We start from the raw sequence: 15,327 nt of genomic DNA, 5'->3' as shown, positions 1-15,327 counted from the left end.
TAAAATGACCACACATGGCCAAAATCATAGTAGTAAATTGACTGATTGCTGATTACATGTGCAGAGCAAAAAATCTGCTGATTCCGATGGTACATCCCCAGTATTTATTTACCCTGTGCATTGTGTGTGTGTCATACAGCAATTCATATTACTCCTCCAGACCTGTTGGCTTATATTGATCACTTAGATCATTTCTACTAATAAATCTGCCCATGAACAGTACTGTGCTGTGCTCTCTCTCTATCTCTCTAAAACCCACCTCCCTCCTCCATTTTGAGCTCTTAAATTATTCACTCAGACATTTTGTCCCCGTTTGAGTTTTTTGGCCTCTTGAGGTGTCTTTCAGAGCCAGTAAGTGCAGGTGTCTGTTTAGATCACCGTAAGCCCACGCGCAGGTGTCTTTTCACATCAGTATTAGCGTGGACAGATGCCTGTTAACCACACACACACACACCACACACACACGCGCACACACACACAAACACACACCATGTCCCAGCAGACAGACAGGACAGTCAACAGAAGACCTGCTCTGCCCTTTGCTGTTGCCTCTGTGGTGATTGACTAAAGGGGAGAGCCGACAGCGTTTTATCCTGCTTCACTGAGCACAGTATCTTCCTTACACACACACACACAGAGGCATCTGTACACACACATTTTTACCTGCTTCACTGAATTCTGATACTCTGATGAGTAGCTTTAATGATACGTTCATGTTTGTGGTATACGTTCTACGGCAAACCGGATATTTCATTGTTTAATTGTTTGGAGGAGCCGCAGTGAAAAATTCTGCCACCACAAGTTCAGTTTTCCCAGCCTTTGCTGTTGACTGCAGTGGTGAAATAAACTGGATGTTGATTTTTTTGAGGAGAGTAAAATAAAGGAGTACAGTGCGTCCTCCTGCCTTTTTCCAACTTAAAAAACAATATACACTGCTAAAGCTCTCTTTTGATAAACATCCATTTTCGCTAGCAACCCGTTACAATGCCAGCGTTTGCGTGGCTTCATGTTGCCATCAGCAACATATTGCTATGAGGTGCGGAATGATGTTTTTTCAACGCAGACATTATTGCGGTTGCAGCTTATCATGTGAATTGTGCGGACCCCCATCCACTAACTGTGCGTGCAATCTTGTGATTTAAAAGCTGCTGTGAAGTATTGGAGCCATCAACAAGCTTGAGACAAAATAGAGTGAAAGTTCAGTGATGAAGTGATAGCAGTGCTTTTTCCTCCACCAAACATTCTATACATGCACATGCTTACTTAATGCTTATCAGTTTGCTGGTTAAGCCACTAGCGGGACAAGATCCCTGTCGCTGTGGAGGTATGTGCATGTGCAGTAGCCAGAACAAGCTAAAAGTCACCTTTTTTTGTTATTTGGATTTGTTATTTTGAATATAATAATCATATTCATTTAAATATTTGGACATTCAAACAATAAAAATAGTTAAAAAGCCCATTCCTAGTGCTAAAACTAAAGAGTTGAGAGTGCTGTTTTCTTGAGCTGCTTTCTTTCTTGTTTTCATTTTTTTTCCTCATTTGCCTTCTCTGAAGACTAGCGATGTGATTCAATATATTGAATCAGCCGAAAAGGTGCTGACAAGTACTAACTAGAACCAGTAGTGCCGTACGCACTGCACTAACTATGACGTTGACCCACACCACCGGCCTGATGGCAACCGAAGGCCAACAGTCAGTGTGATGTGTTCCAGGCCTTAGACTATGTTTTATTACTCAAGAAACATATTGAAAATAAGACAAAATAAGATGCTATTCCTATCAGATGTTTAGAAATTAGTTCATGCTGTCACAACTTCTAGATTAGACTACTGTCATGTGTTACCGGCTGGTTGCCCTGCTGTCTTTCTAAATAGGCTCCAGCAAGTTCAGAATGCAGCAGCCTGTGTGTTTACCGGGAAAAGAAAGTTTGAGCATATTACTCCAGTCTTATTCGGTTCACACTGGCTCAGGCACATCTTACTGACCTGTTGAAGTGTTATAACCCATCCCAACCGCATCGCTCAGCTGAGGCAGGTTTACTGCAAACTTCTAGGATCACTTAAGTTCAGGTGGTGGAAGATCATTGTCTTAGATCTAAAATAGCATTGCAAAGAATATTATTAGTTTAATTCCAATAGGTGTTTTAAAAAAAGGTTAAAACCATATTTTTTTGGGCATATGCCTAGAAGGCTAATTTTTTTTCCTGTTTGTAATTGTGCATTTATTTTCATTTAGAGTGTCTTGTTCATATTCTGTGTAAAGGCCTACAGCTATAAAGATGTGCATGAGGAAGAGAAGGGCATTTTGCATTTTTTCCATGAATTGGGCCCATAAACTGCCTGTTTTGCACAGAAGACATAGGCAGAACACATCCGATTTGTGCCACTGGCCGAAAGGCTTAGTACATTGGGTCCACTGTCTTTATTCTGAAAAAAAAAAAGCCAAATGACATCAGGTGTTTACCACACATTAAGACCAGATATAGCGGTGTATGTCCGTGTAGGTATGTGTATACGTACAGTATTTAGAAATAGTGAGTGCGTATATGCAATCATTTATTTACCAGTAGATTAGTAGATGGCTGCTGTACTTTGCCAAAATGGAAATCTGCTCCAAAAACCTACCTCTTTCTTACTGCCTCATGCCTCACTGCATTTCTTATGTTATCAGATTCAAATAAGATTCTGGAGTATACGTATGATGTAGCATTTGGAACTCAGTCCAGCCCATCCTCTTTAAGGTTTTGATTGCTTAAAAGTATAAATAAAAAAAATAGTTTTGTTGCATATGTTGCTCTTTTGCCATTGAAAATGCTGCAAGAAGTCATTGTTTACTCCTAATCTTATTTGTAAAAAATAATTCAAATGTTTATACATACATCATCTAAACCGCTTATCCTTCTGGGTCGCGGTGGGGTGCTGGAGCCTATCCCAGCCGTCATTGGGCGGAAGGCAGGATACACCCTGGACGGGTCGCCAGTCCATCGCAGGGCAGACAGACAGACATACACAATCACACACTCACTCACACCTAGGGGCAATTTAGCATGTCCAATTGGCCTGACTGCATGTTTTTGGACTGTGGGAGGAAACCGGAGTACCCGGAGGAAACCCACGCAGACACAGGGAGAACAGGCAAACACAGAAATGACCCTGGCCGCCCCGCCGGGAATCGAACCCTGGCCCTTCTTGCTGTGAGGCGACAGCGCTACCCACTGCGCCACCGTGCCACCCTATATAATTCAAATGTAATTTTTGTAATTTTTGCTAGTCCCTGGTGTAACCTAGCTAGTGTAGTTAGCATGGTGATGGTAATTACAAAGAAAACATGAGGCAATGAAATGTAAGATAAGTGTGTGGTGTTTAAAATTAAATCTGGTTATGCTAATGGAGAGGGTGAGAATCAGTGAAGTAGGCTAGTTGATGGTCATCATTCGCGCAGTAAACTCCGGGTCTCTGTGCTTCTTCTTGCATTTCTTCCCTGAAATGAAATTCAAAACCCAGGCCTGTTCTTCTTATCTGGCATCCAAAAGAAAGACTGCCACTAAACACTTGAAAGTGCTCAACCTTTCTTTGCAGTGTTTTCTGCATACCTTGTCTGTTTGTTCCTGATGATTACTGAGCAGGTGTTCTTCTGTCTCCTCTTCTCAACATGAACACACACACACTCACAAAAAAAAGTCAGTATCAGCGGCATTGCTGCCTAGTCTGGCTCGATCGTCCTGATTCTAGTGAGGTTTTAATTTGTTCCATTTGCTCCCAGTCTGGCCATTCTGTGGTCATAAACATTTATCTTTGGCCACTTTTTAAAGGCATGAATTGGCGCTGTGCTGTCTCTGGGCCATGGATACTGAACTGCATCCAGTAATGAACTGTTGGGAATGGGTTAGATGCTGGCTCTAAAAACAGCAGTGGTGAGTTAGAGTGCTGGAGGACTGAGATCATGCCAGTGTGGGTCAGGAGCTGCCATGCTGCCCCAGGTCTACATAGGTACCAAAAAAAAAGGTGTAAGCTGTGTGGGCAGGCCTATCTATGTTGGCATGGTGACAGTCCATGCAGGAGGAAGTGGCATACCAAGATGGCATGTTGCCATAGCGATAGTGTAGGTGCTGTGGCTTGTCGTCACACTGATATAAAAGGATGTTGTGGCATGTTGCCACAGCAGAAGAGAAGGAGTCTTAACACATTGATGGGATTAAAGCGATTGGGTGGTTGGAGTGCACTGTCCATCTAACATTTGGGGACACCCAGCTTATCAAAATATTTCAAATATGTATGCATGATTACTTTATTGGTTTGTAACAACATATTAAACAGGAATCTGTTTAGATCTTTGGAAAAACTACAATACTTAAAGACTGACAAAAGTGGGATTGCCAAACCTCATTGAATCCCTTGTTGTGATGCCAGCACTCATCAGCTAAACCTGTCAAAAACATCTTTGGAGCAAAGTGGATTTTCAACATGTACTTTAACAACCGCTTGGCAAAGAAAATTCTCAGATCATTATTTAGGAAAAACCTACTCTTGATACTAAGACTCTTTGATGAAGCTGATGGAAAATATACTAAGAGTAATAATTCTGTCTCTCTCTCTCTCTATACATATATATATATATATATATATATATATATATATATATACAGTGGGGTGCGAAAGTTTGGGCAGCCTTGTTAATTTTCCTGATTTACCTTTATAAATCATTGATTGTTTGGATAAAAAAATTCCGTTAAATATATCATATAGGGGACAAACACAGTGATATTTGAGAAGTGAAATGAAGTTTATATGATTTACAGAAAGTGTGCAATAATTGGTTAAACAAAAGTAGGCAGGTGCATAAATTTGGGCACTGTTGTCATTTTATTGATTTCAAAACCTTTAGAACTAATTATTGGAACTCAAATTTGGTTTGGTAAGTTCAGTGACCCTTGACCTCCATACACAGGTGACTCCAATTATGAGAAAGGGTATTTAAGGGGGGCAATTGTAAGTTTTTCTCCTCTTTGCATCTTCTCTGAAGAGTCGCAGCATGGGAGTCTCAAAACAACTTTCAAATGACCTGAAAACAAAGATTGTTCACCGTCATGGTTTAGGGGAAGGATACAGAAAGCTATCTCAGAGATTTCAGCTTTCAGTCTCCACTGTGAGAAACATTGTGAGAAAATGGAAGACCACAGGCACAGTTCAAGTCAAGGCTCGAAGTGGCAGACCAAGAAAAATCTCGAATAAATAGAAGCGAAGGATGTTGAGAACAGTCAGAGTCAACCCACAGACCAGCACCAAAGACCTACAACATGATCTTGCTGCTGATGGAGTCACTGTGCATCGTTCAACTTTTCGGTGCACTTTACACAAGGAGATGCTGTATGGGAGAGTGATGCAGAGCAAGCCTTTTCTCCGCCCACATCACAAACAGAGCCGCTTGAGGTATGCTAAAGCACATTTGGACAAGCCAGCTTCATTTTGGAATAAGGTGCTGTGGACTGATGAAACTAAAATAGAGTTATTTGGGCATAATAAGGGTCGTTATGCATGGAGGAAAAAGAACACAGCACTCCAAGAAAAACACCTGCTACCTACAGTAAAATTTGGTGGTGGTTCCATCATGCTGTGGGGCTGTGTGGCCAGTACAGGGACTGGGAATCTTCTTAAAGTTGAGGGACGCATGGATTCCAATCAATATCAGCAGATTCTGGAGATCAGTGTCCAGGAATCAGTGACAAAGCTGAAGCTGCGCCGGGGCTGGATCTTCCAACAAGACAACGACCCTAAACACTGCTCAAAATCTACTAAGGTATTCATGCAGAGGAACAAGTACAACGTTCTGGAATGGCCATCTCAGTGCCCAGACCTGAATATTATTGAAAATCTGTGGTGTCACTTAAAGAGAGCTGTCCATGCTCAGAAACCATCAAACCTGAATGAACTAGAGATGTTTTGTAAAGAAGAATGGTCTAAAATACCTTCAGCCACAATCCAGACTCTCATTAGAAGCTATAGGAAGCGTTTAGAGGCTGTTATTTCTGCGAAAGGAGGATCTACTAAATATTGAGTTAAGGTTTTTTTTTTGGTGCCCAAATTTATGCACCTGCCTAATTTTGTTTAGACAATTATTGCACACTTTCTGTAATTCATATAAACTTCATTTCACTTCTCAAGTATCACTGTGTTTGTCCCCTATATGATATATTTAATGGAATTTTTTATCCAAACAATCAATGATTTATAAAGGTAAATCAGGAAAATTAACAAGGCTGCCCAAACTTTCGCACCCCACTGTATATACACACACACATGCTTCGCACAATGTTGGGATGCTTCGCACAATGTAAACAAAAACAAAATTCAATTATGTGCAAATCATTAAAACCCTATGTTTCATTGGAAATAGTACAAAGAAAACAAATCAAATGTTGAAATTTTATTGTTTTTTGAAAAATATATGCCCAGTTGGAATTTAATGCCAGCAGCACGTTCCAAAAAAGTTGGGATTGGAGCGTGCTTGTGACTCTGTTTCATCACCTTAACATAGGATTTCAGCTGCTGAACAGTTTGGGGTTGCCTTTGACATATTTTTCATTTCATAATGTTCCAAATGTTATCAGTGGGTGACAGGTCTGGACTTCAGACAGTTTGTCTGAGCCCATGCAGTGATTTCCGCTACAGAATCATGTCTGTTTTTAATGCAGTGAAGGCCCAAAGATCACGGCCAGCAAATACTGGTTTTTGGCCTTGTCCCTTGCACACAGAGATTTCTCCAGATTTTCTGAATCTTTTATGTTGTTATGTACCGTAGATGATGAAAAGCAGAAGTTCTTTGCTATTTTATGTTGAGAAACTTTATTCTTGAATTGCTGCACTATTTGATCGTGCAGTCTTTCACAGAGTGGTGAATCCCTCCTCATCTTTACTTCTGAAAGGCTCAGCCTCTCTGAGATGCTCTTTTTAGACCCAATCATGTTACTGACGTGTTGCCAATTAACGACCAGGTGTTTTTTTTAAGCATTACACAACTTTTCCAGCATTTGTTGCCCCTGTCCCAACTTTTTTATTGTTTTTTTTTTTCAAAAAACAATAAAACTTCTCAGTTTCAACATTAGTTATGTTGTCTTTGAAGCATTTTCGATGAAATATAAGGTTTAAATGATTTGCAAATCATTACATTTTGTTTTTATTTACATTTTTCACAGCATCCCAACTTTTTTGGAAATGGGGTTGTATGTGTATATATATATACAGTTCTGCAGTAATTTTGGTGCAACTATACAGCTACTGTGGAATTTAATAGTATGAGTCTGATTGGTATCATATGTGAAGGACGAAGGCAAGGTTTCAAACACGGTCAGACGCTCGCAGATGTAACTTACAAAAAGGGCTTTACTGGTAGAAACAGAGTTCAAAGTCGTAGTCAATAACCAGGCAGAGTTCAGATCCAGAAGGCACGCGAAAGATACAATGATCAGCCAGGGCAACAGTCCAAAAAGGGAAAAGCAGTAGCGTGGTCGAAGGTACAGGCAAGTGGTCATAATCCAAAATCAGAGACAATTGCAACCAAAGGGCAGAGCAAAAAGGGCAGAGACGAGAAAACGATAAGCAAAGGTCATACATGAAATACACAACAATGAATAAACGCTCAGTAGATCACAAACTGGATACAATACTTCGCAACTTTACTAAGCTAAAGCCTATGGGAAGATCGTAAGTCATGTGATGGGGTTTCGGAGGCATGCAAGGGGTTTCGGAGGCTGACATCTAGAGGTATTATTGTCAATTTGATAAATGTAATCGCATATTTAGTTACATAGTAAATTACATTTACATCCCCTTATATGCATTCTGTATCAGCTGCTATGAGTCTGCACTTCTTACTACTTCTGTGTCAAAAAATGACAAAAGCACAATGAAAATGTTAAGAATAAATTTTCAAGACTGTACAACAATAACATTACATCAAATTCAAACAAATACAATATCTTCTATTTACACACACAAATGTGGCATTGATTTAAAGTTTACAACTTTGTTTAAATGAGCTTGTAAGAAGTTATTAACAGACATTGACCCCATTGTGACTTCTAAGGGTGGAAATAGCTGCATCTCTTCTCGTTTCAGGGTAACACATTACACCAACCTGATATCATGAAAGATTTTGAAGGGACCGCAGCAAGCAAGGTTATGTTGAATTTCATGCAAACGATGTTATAATAAAAGCTACACCTGCAACCTAGCCCTAATCTTAACCACGTTCAGTTTTGCAACTGTTTGACTGTTTTGGCCCCATATATTCCAGCTCCCTCCATGAGTTCCATGGGTCAAGTGCTCTGCTGTAACCCTGATGGTTTGGCTATTAGACTTCCTGTGTGATGTGACATGAAGTCACATTTAAACCCAAAGACAGTGATGTATGGCTCTCTCCTTGGCCAAGGTTGAGCAGAGAACGAGAGGTTGTGGTCCATGCTGTGATTGTGTGTATATGTGTGTGTTTGTTTGTGTGTGTGTGTGTGTGTGTGTATGTGAGCACAGCATGTGTAATGGCTTCTGCAGGGTGTGTTTATGATGTACATGTTTGCAGGGAGTGGGAGTGACGCTCGTTTCAAAGGCTCAATTTGCGTGGCAGGTGTTGACGTTCAGAGCAAGAGGATGCACTCCATTAAAAAATGAGCAAATTGCATTCAGGTTGTGATGTGCGCACTTGCACACTTGCACGCACACATGCCAGTTAGAAGTATGCTGTCAGTGCGCTGTCACTTTTACTCTGTGGTTTTGGCTAATGAGAGAAATGAAACCCAAAATAGATGCTGTGTAGTGTATCTGAATGCCACTGTCTGATAAAGAGAGCGAGCGAGAGGGAGAGAGACAGATTAATGTGATAGAGGATGTGCAGACTGTAAGTGAGCAAAGCATGGAGCATTGTGGAAGCATAAGCTCTGGAAAAAACTGAAAAGCAAGCCATAGAGAAAGAGAGAGAATAAGAGAGAGAGAGACAGAGACAGAGAGAGAGATTCTGCATTCTGCCCACCCTTCTCTTGTTGCCATGGTGATCTCCTCTCTAAGCCTGGTCCGCTCCTCCTAAAGTAGGGGTTGAGGGAAGGAGGGAACAGCTGCCGAAATTAGGAAAGCTTGGAGTCGGGAAGATAGAGCTAACATCCACAACACCCGCAAATACAGAGTGTCACTCCTCTCTCTCTCTCTCTCACTCACACACACACACACACACACACACACACACTTCTGTCAGTCTCACTGCATCTTGACCTTGTGAACCAGGAGTTTGCTTACAGCACAAGGTGGTTGTAGGGTAATTTCCCACAGGACAGGAGCCCTTTCTAAAACAAACACACACAAAAACACACACTCTTACACTTCTGTAAAGCACCATTCTGCAGACCATTTGATATACACATCCGAACATGAACTCCTGTAAATAATTACTTAAAGGCCACTGTGACATCTTAATGGATGTGTGACAGGCAACATAGTTTTCTACTAGCATAATAATTTTGTTTATCAGTGTTGCAAAACAGTGGTTTTACTTGATGTTTTTATTTTTCTAACTCTTTTAAAAATTGTAAAAATTCCAGACACATCACCGTCCCCTCTTGAAAACGTGTTGGTTAATGTTGACAAAAACTTGTCGGATATAATATTACAGTGATGGCGGTGAATAGTGTGGCGACAGAGTTGAACATGTGGCTGTTTAATAGTTTGAATAACGTAGCGTGTCTTGCACGTCGACTAAAGCTTTGGGAAAAGGAAACTGAAACTGGGGAGCGGTTGATGCTCTGATTAAGCAGCGCGGCGCACTGTCACAATATTCTTAACTTTTGTTTGTTTGTTTTTTTTTTTACATCTGTAACAGTAGCTGGAACTTTCATTTTTTACATTATTTTGATTTCGTTTCGTTTTACATTATTTTGATTTTCGTTCAGCTGTGCATGATTCGTCGGCTGCTTGGTAACAAACATGACAGTTTATTATCGACTTGATTAAGAACGTTAAAATTCCTCAACTTAAGATGCTGTAAGATAAGATACAATTTCCAAATAATGATGGGAAATGAATATAGGAATATATAAGTTTTTGTAATACAGCCCCAAATACATCAATTCCTATAATTGAACTTATAGGCCATCATGACATCATAATGGGTGGATACAATTATTTCACAACCAACAAAACTATCTGCCAATTAAATGAGGGAGAAATTTACAGCATTCTTTTTAGTGTCTTTAGGATAAGTTACAGCTGGCTGGAGATATCAGCTGGATGCCTCGTATAATGACCATTGTTAACGGCAAGGTCAAGCAATGTGAAGCAGAAATGCAGCTTAAGCAATTACACAGCAGCAAAAGCTGAAATTTAAAAGGAATATTGATTATTTGCTGTTTGCTTCATTTTTATTGTGCCACTGGCAATATTCATTGTGTGGCAAGTTTTGTTTTGTTTTGTGTGTGTGTGTGTGTGTGTGTGTGTGTGTGTGTGTGTGTGTGGGTGTGTGTGTGTGGGTGGGTGTGTGTATGCTTTTGCACATAATATTTGTGTAATGTGTATAATGGAGGTGTGTAGGTGTATCAGCATTGTCCGATAGTGTGGGTTCATTCCCCATTCTGAGTGTGACAAATGTGCTGTGTCAGCATGGCTTTAGTGCTTGCACACGCACACACATACACACTTACAAACAGATAGATTGAGGCCTGTGTACCCTTCTCCAGATAAATATCTCTAGAAAGAGAGAGAGGGAAAGAGAGAGAGAGACATCCTAAATCAGAGAGTAATTTGGAGTCTTGGGGTTCTAGGCAGTGTGAAATGTAGAGTAATAAGGGCTAGAACGTTGGCTTCCTGTGGGTTTATTACACTGCCAGTGATACTATTAATGTCTTATTCCTTAGAAATCAATTATTTCTCTTGTTTTGCAACACTATTAAAATGTAATCACATAGCTTTATAATTAATTACAGACACTGTGTGTTCAAAAGTTTGTAGACGCCTACTCATCCGGTTTTCTTCTGAAAGAGTATTACGGAGTAATACTTTGCTGCAGTAACAGCCTCCACCCTTTTGGGGGGATATTTACACCAGATGTTGAAACTTTGTGGAGAGAATTTGATTGTATTCAGCCACAGGAGTATTAGTGAGGTCAGGTACTGATGTTGGATGATTAGTCCTAGATCACAAAAGCCAGTCCAACTCATCTCAAAGGACGGAGCTCCAAAAAGCAGGGGGCTTAAACTCCTCTAGCCAGTGCTTGGCACTAGGCATAGTGATCTCGGGCTCTTGTGCAGCTGCTACAGAACTCCAAAATGAACACATTCACATATTCTAATAGTCAGTGCTTTTCTATAGAGATTTTACAAGCTGTGTGTACAGTTGAACACCTGTGTCAGCAGTAGGTGAAACTGAAAGTTTGAATTCATTCATGAATTTATGCATCTGGATACTTTTGAACAGATAATGTAGCTAGTTAGCAAACACATTATATTTACATTGAAGGTTTGAGTATGAAGTTTCTTAACAATTTTTTTTTCCATCTGTACAACTACACTACACATTTTAAAATAACGTCTTTAAATTTAAAGTAATAATAAAATGTGGTTAAAACAATATTTAAATTACACTGCTCATGCTTTATCACCAGTAACAACTATAACCAGTAAGGGTTAACCTCCTAAAACTAAGAGCAGGGTCAACAAAACGATTGGTTGAACAAAACGACAGGTTGAATATCACACTTTGTGCAGTCACTGTGTGAGCTTCTCGTACCGCTCTTCATCTCTTCATTATTGAGAAACAGCCTAAATGTGAAGTCACTGGCTGCTTATCAATAGCTGAACTTGCCTGCTCAGAGTGCACTCAGCCAAGCCTCAGTCAATAGCAACGAGTGCACTCAAGAGTGCACAAGTACGGAGATTGAAAAACTGCTCCTAACTGAAGGACCCCATCTTTGTCCAACTCTGACTTAGTCAGCTCAAATAGATAAGAGGAGCAGTTGTGTGAGAGGGAGTGATGGAAAAAAGTTCTCAGATTCAAGCTTTTCACTGCTTTTCTGTACTTGTGCCCTCCAAGTGCACTCTGCACCATTGATTAATACCTCTGACTAAGCTCCTGTCTTGGATGCGCCCAGCTGAAATGGCCCTATGTAGCTTGGCTGCGTGCTGTGTAGTGAGGGAGGACCCCTGTCTGCAGTGCGTCTGTCACTTCCGTAGGCGTCCAAGGCCGTGCCCAAGACAAGCGAGCTGGCGTGCTGGGCGGAAGCCCGCGGGGAACAGAGCAACAGGACCCGTGTCTGTCAGCCTTACGGACGTTGGACACACCACCTGCTAGGACTTGACCTATTGATTGGCAGGAAGGCATCATGTTATGTAATAGAAAGAGAGTGAAATAACGAGAGAGAACATGATTGATTGCAGGTTGAATATCACACAGCAGAACATATTGGCGTTGCTGTCCAAACAAAGCTGCTGTATGTCTTTGTAATGATGCTGTGTTTGGCATGGGGTGAGCTGTAATTAGACTCTCTGTAGCACAGTGTGATAAGTGCAGTTTTTTTTTTTTTCTGAACGCTGAGTCGATCGCACCTCTACCTGGTTCCTTGAAATATATTTTAAATTTGAGCGCATGGAAACTCCTTAGAACCTATTTTACATTCAACCTATACTTAGTAATTATAAAACCTTGATTGTTATATCAGCATTGCTGCATAGAATGCAAATGCAAGAAAATAGATAAAAGAATGGGGTCAGGGAAGAGATCATCTGAGATTTTGTGAAGAGTCATTTCAGTACTGTGAAAAGTACACTGAGTAAATAAAAAGGATTTCCAGAGATCATTTGTACGCAGCTACAGATTTCAGCATTTAACTTGGAAAAGAGTTTTGAGATAGTTGAGATTGTGAAGGTCATTAAAGGCAGTGCTGGATTTCAAAGCAACTGCTGGAAATTTGAGGAATTTGTAAAGCAGGCCAGAGGACAAAGACATTTTTTTAGTGCTGGTGACAAAAAGGGAGAGTTTTGTAGGACCTTAGTAGGAAGAAGTTCTAGCTGGATGTGGAGACATTATTTAGTCAGCCTTGGCTGAAAGGGATGGAAAGGGGCATAAATCCAGAAAAGCGGTGGGGCTGACTGTGGTTGTTATGAAAGAATTTATCATCACAATAATTTAAAGGAAAATGAATTTTTCTTGCTTTTTTTTTAGTTTTTTGTGCTGTGTGAACATCGTTCTTCCTGGACCTTTAAAAACAGGCCATTTTGATCTGACTGCAGTTTAGGTTACCTGTTCATGTTGAAGTGATGTAGAGTGTTGTTACTGCAGATAGTCTGTAGCAGAGTTACTGGAGTGGGAGATATTAAGTGTGCTGTTCCTGGCTGTGGGGAAAAAAAATGTATCAATACAGCCTTTACATACATCTAAAGCAATGTTCTTCAGACATTTCTGAAGAGTTTGCTACAAGAATTTGTTCTACATTTTAGCTCTGACTTATTGGGAGAAACACTATACAAGGCAGCCCATCACAGCAGAGGTTGTTTACATATAGCAGTCTTAATGAGTTAAATAGTTAAAGTTATTATGCTTTTTTCTATGTGAACTGGAAAAAAAACAAGATAACAGAGAATAAACCTTTTTAACTGTGTTAATATCTTTTTAAAGCTGCACTATGTAAGTTTTTTTGTGTTTAAAGAAGTGGCATACTGAGTCATATGTGCTGCTGCGAGTTGCCCTGTAAAGCCTGAAATAATAATTTAAAAGTCAGAGGCATCGGGTCGGATTTTGTGGGAGTTTTTTGGACCACCTTATATGTCTTTATGGATTAACCCCACATGCAGGCTCAAAAAGAAGGTCCAGCTCAGTTTAGGTCTTGAATGCAAAATTAACATTAAATAGTGTACCTTTAAGCTCTTCTGGATGTCTGAATGTGTTAGGAAAGGTGTAGATGTAGGTATTTGGCTGTAGGTCTTCTGCAAGGAAGACCATGCTGCTGTATTCCCACGCCTTGTTGGCATGCTGCACACCACTGGCACAAGCCCTTACCTCAGCTACCCTAGAGACACACAGCAGCATCATGTCTGCATCTCTCTCTTGCTCTTTCTCTCTCTGTCATGCTCTTTCCCTTGCACACACATATGGATAAACACATACAGAGTTGAATGATGTCTCTCCTCTGTGTGCCAACTGTTATTCCTTCTTCTTCATCAGTTCTAAATCATCAGGGGCTTCTTGCTAAACAGGGGTTTCTTGCTCATCCCTCCCTCTTTCTCTCTTCTCATCTCTTTTAGGTCCTCCAAGGCCCACCCTGGTCCTGTCGTCCACATAAGTGATAACCCAATGGATGAAGGCAAGGTATGTCGGTGGTACTCTTGTTAAAGTACTTAGTGTCTTATTGTGGATACATTCAGAGACAGTGGCTTTATCTCCTTTAACTCCTTAAAGTCTGCCCCCAGGGTAGTTGCAACATGTGCTTGTCCTCCCTGTGCATGGTAAAATATGGCTATATAAAATAATGACAATGCTGGCTTTGCTGTTGAATGCACTACAACACTCTTAATGGAATTCACATCTCTGAGGGCTTATTATTGATTTCATCAGAATAACAATAAAAGGCGACTGAAGTGTGAAGCAAATTCCTATTCATATCTGTGCTTGCTCAAAATGGCAGTTTGTGAAAATTCAGCAAGAGCATTGAGAGAACAGTTTGTTAAAGGAGACAAACCTGTAGATATTGCCATTTTTTGCATAGACATGAAAGGATTACAAGAAAGAGTTCAAAGAGGAAGACACATCAGTGTAATTGATATGTTTCCCTGAACCCTTCTCAAAAAACAACAGTCTACAAAATCCCTACAACTCCATTTAAAACCCTCACAGAATCCCTACCGTACCTCATCCAAGCCTTGCAAAACTCTACAGTATCCTTGCAATGCTCATTACAGCTTAATTTACACAGTGTTTACCGGTTATGTAAACTGTAAAAACTGACTATATTAGAGTAATTATATTTTTTGGTGAATCTAGAAATCATGAAAATGGACAATCTGCCTGTGCCTGTAACATCATTGCACTCTTGCTAGGCACCTGGCTTTTGATAAAGTGCCTTTCGCGCATCTCCTCACTTCATCTGAGCGGTACATCAATCCAACGCAGACTCGCTTAACCCTCAGCAGGAGCTAAAGAGGCTCGGCCACTCCCTACCCACATGGACACTGACACTTTGTCCTCTCTGTCTCTGAATGTTTAAAAATCACAATCAGATATCCGACTTGATTGTAAAATAAATTATGTAAAACGCCTCTACCAAGCAAAAACTAATTTTTCCATTTAGCTTCGCCTGCTC

General features: G+C 40.4%; 1 protein-coding gene across 1 annotated transcript in view; it reads left to right on the top strand.

Annotated features, from left to right (window-relative positions):
* stxbp5a (syntaxin binding protein 5a (tomosyn)) overlaps positions 1 to 15,327 on the top strand; it is a 122,099-nt gene that overhangs the window by 59,555 nt on the left and 47,217 nt on the right. The window contains exon 6 of the mRNA XM_036582305.1: positions 14,273 to 14,336. Within this exon, the coding sequence (XP_036438198.1) occupies positions 14,273 to 14,336 (64 nt within the window). The remainder of the gene's footprint in view (positions 1 to 14,272; positions 14,337 to 15,327) is intronic.

Source organism: Colossoma macropomum, unplaced genomic scaffold, assembly GCF_904425465.1.
Source record: "Colossoma macropomum unplaced genomic scaffold, Colossoma_macropomum, whole genome shotgun sequence".
Taxonomy (NCBI): Eukaryota; Metazoa; Chordata; class Actinopteri; order Characiformes; family Serrasalmidae; genus Colossoma; species Colossoma macropomum.
The sequence above is the reverse complement of the archived record's forward strand: the minus strand, read 5'-3'. Positions and strand labels throughout refer to the sequence as shown.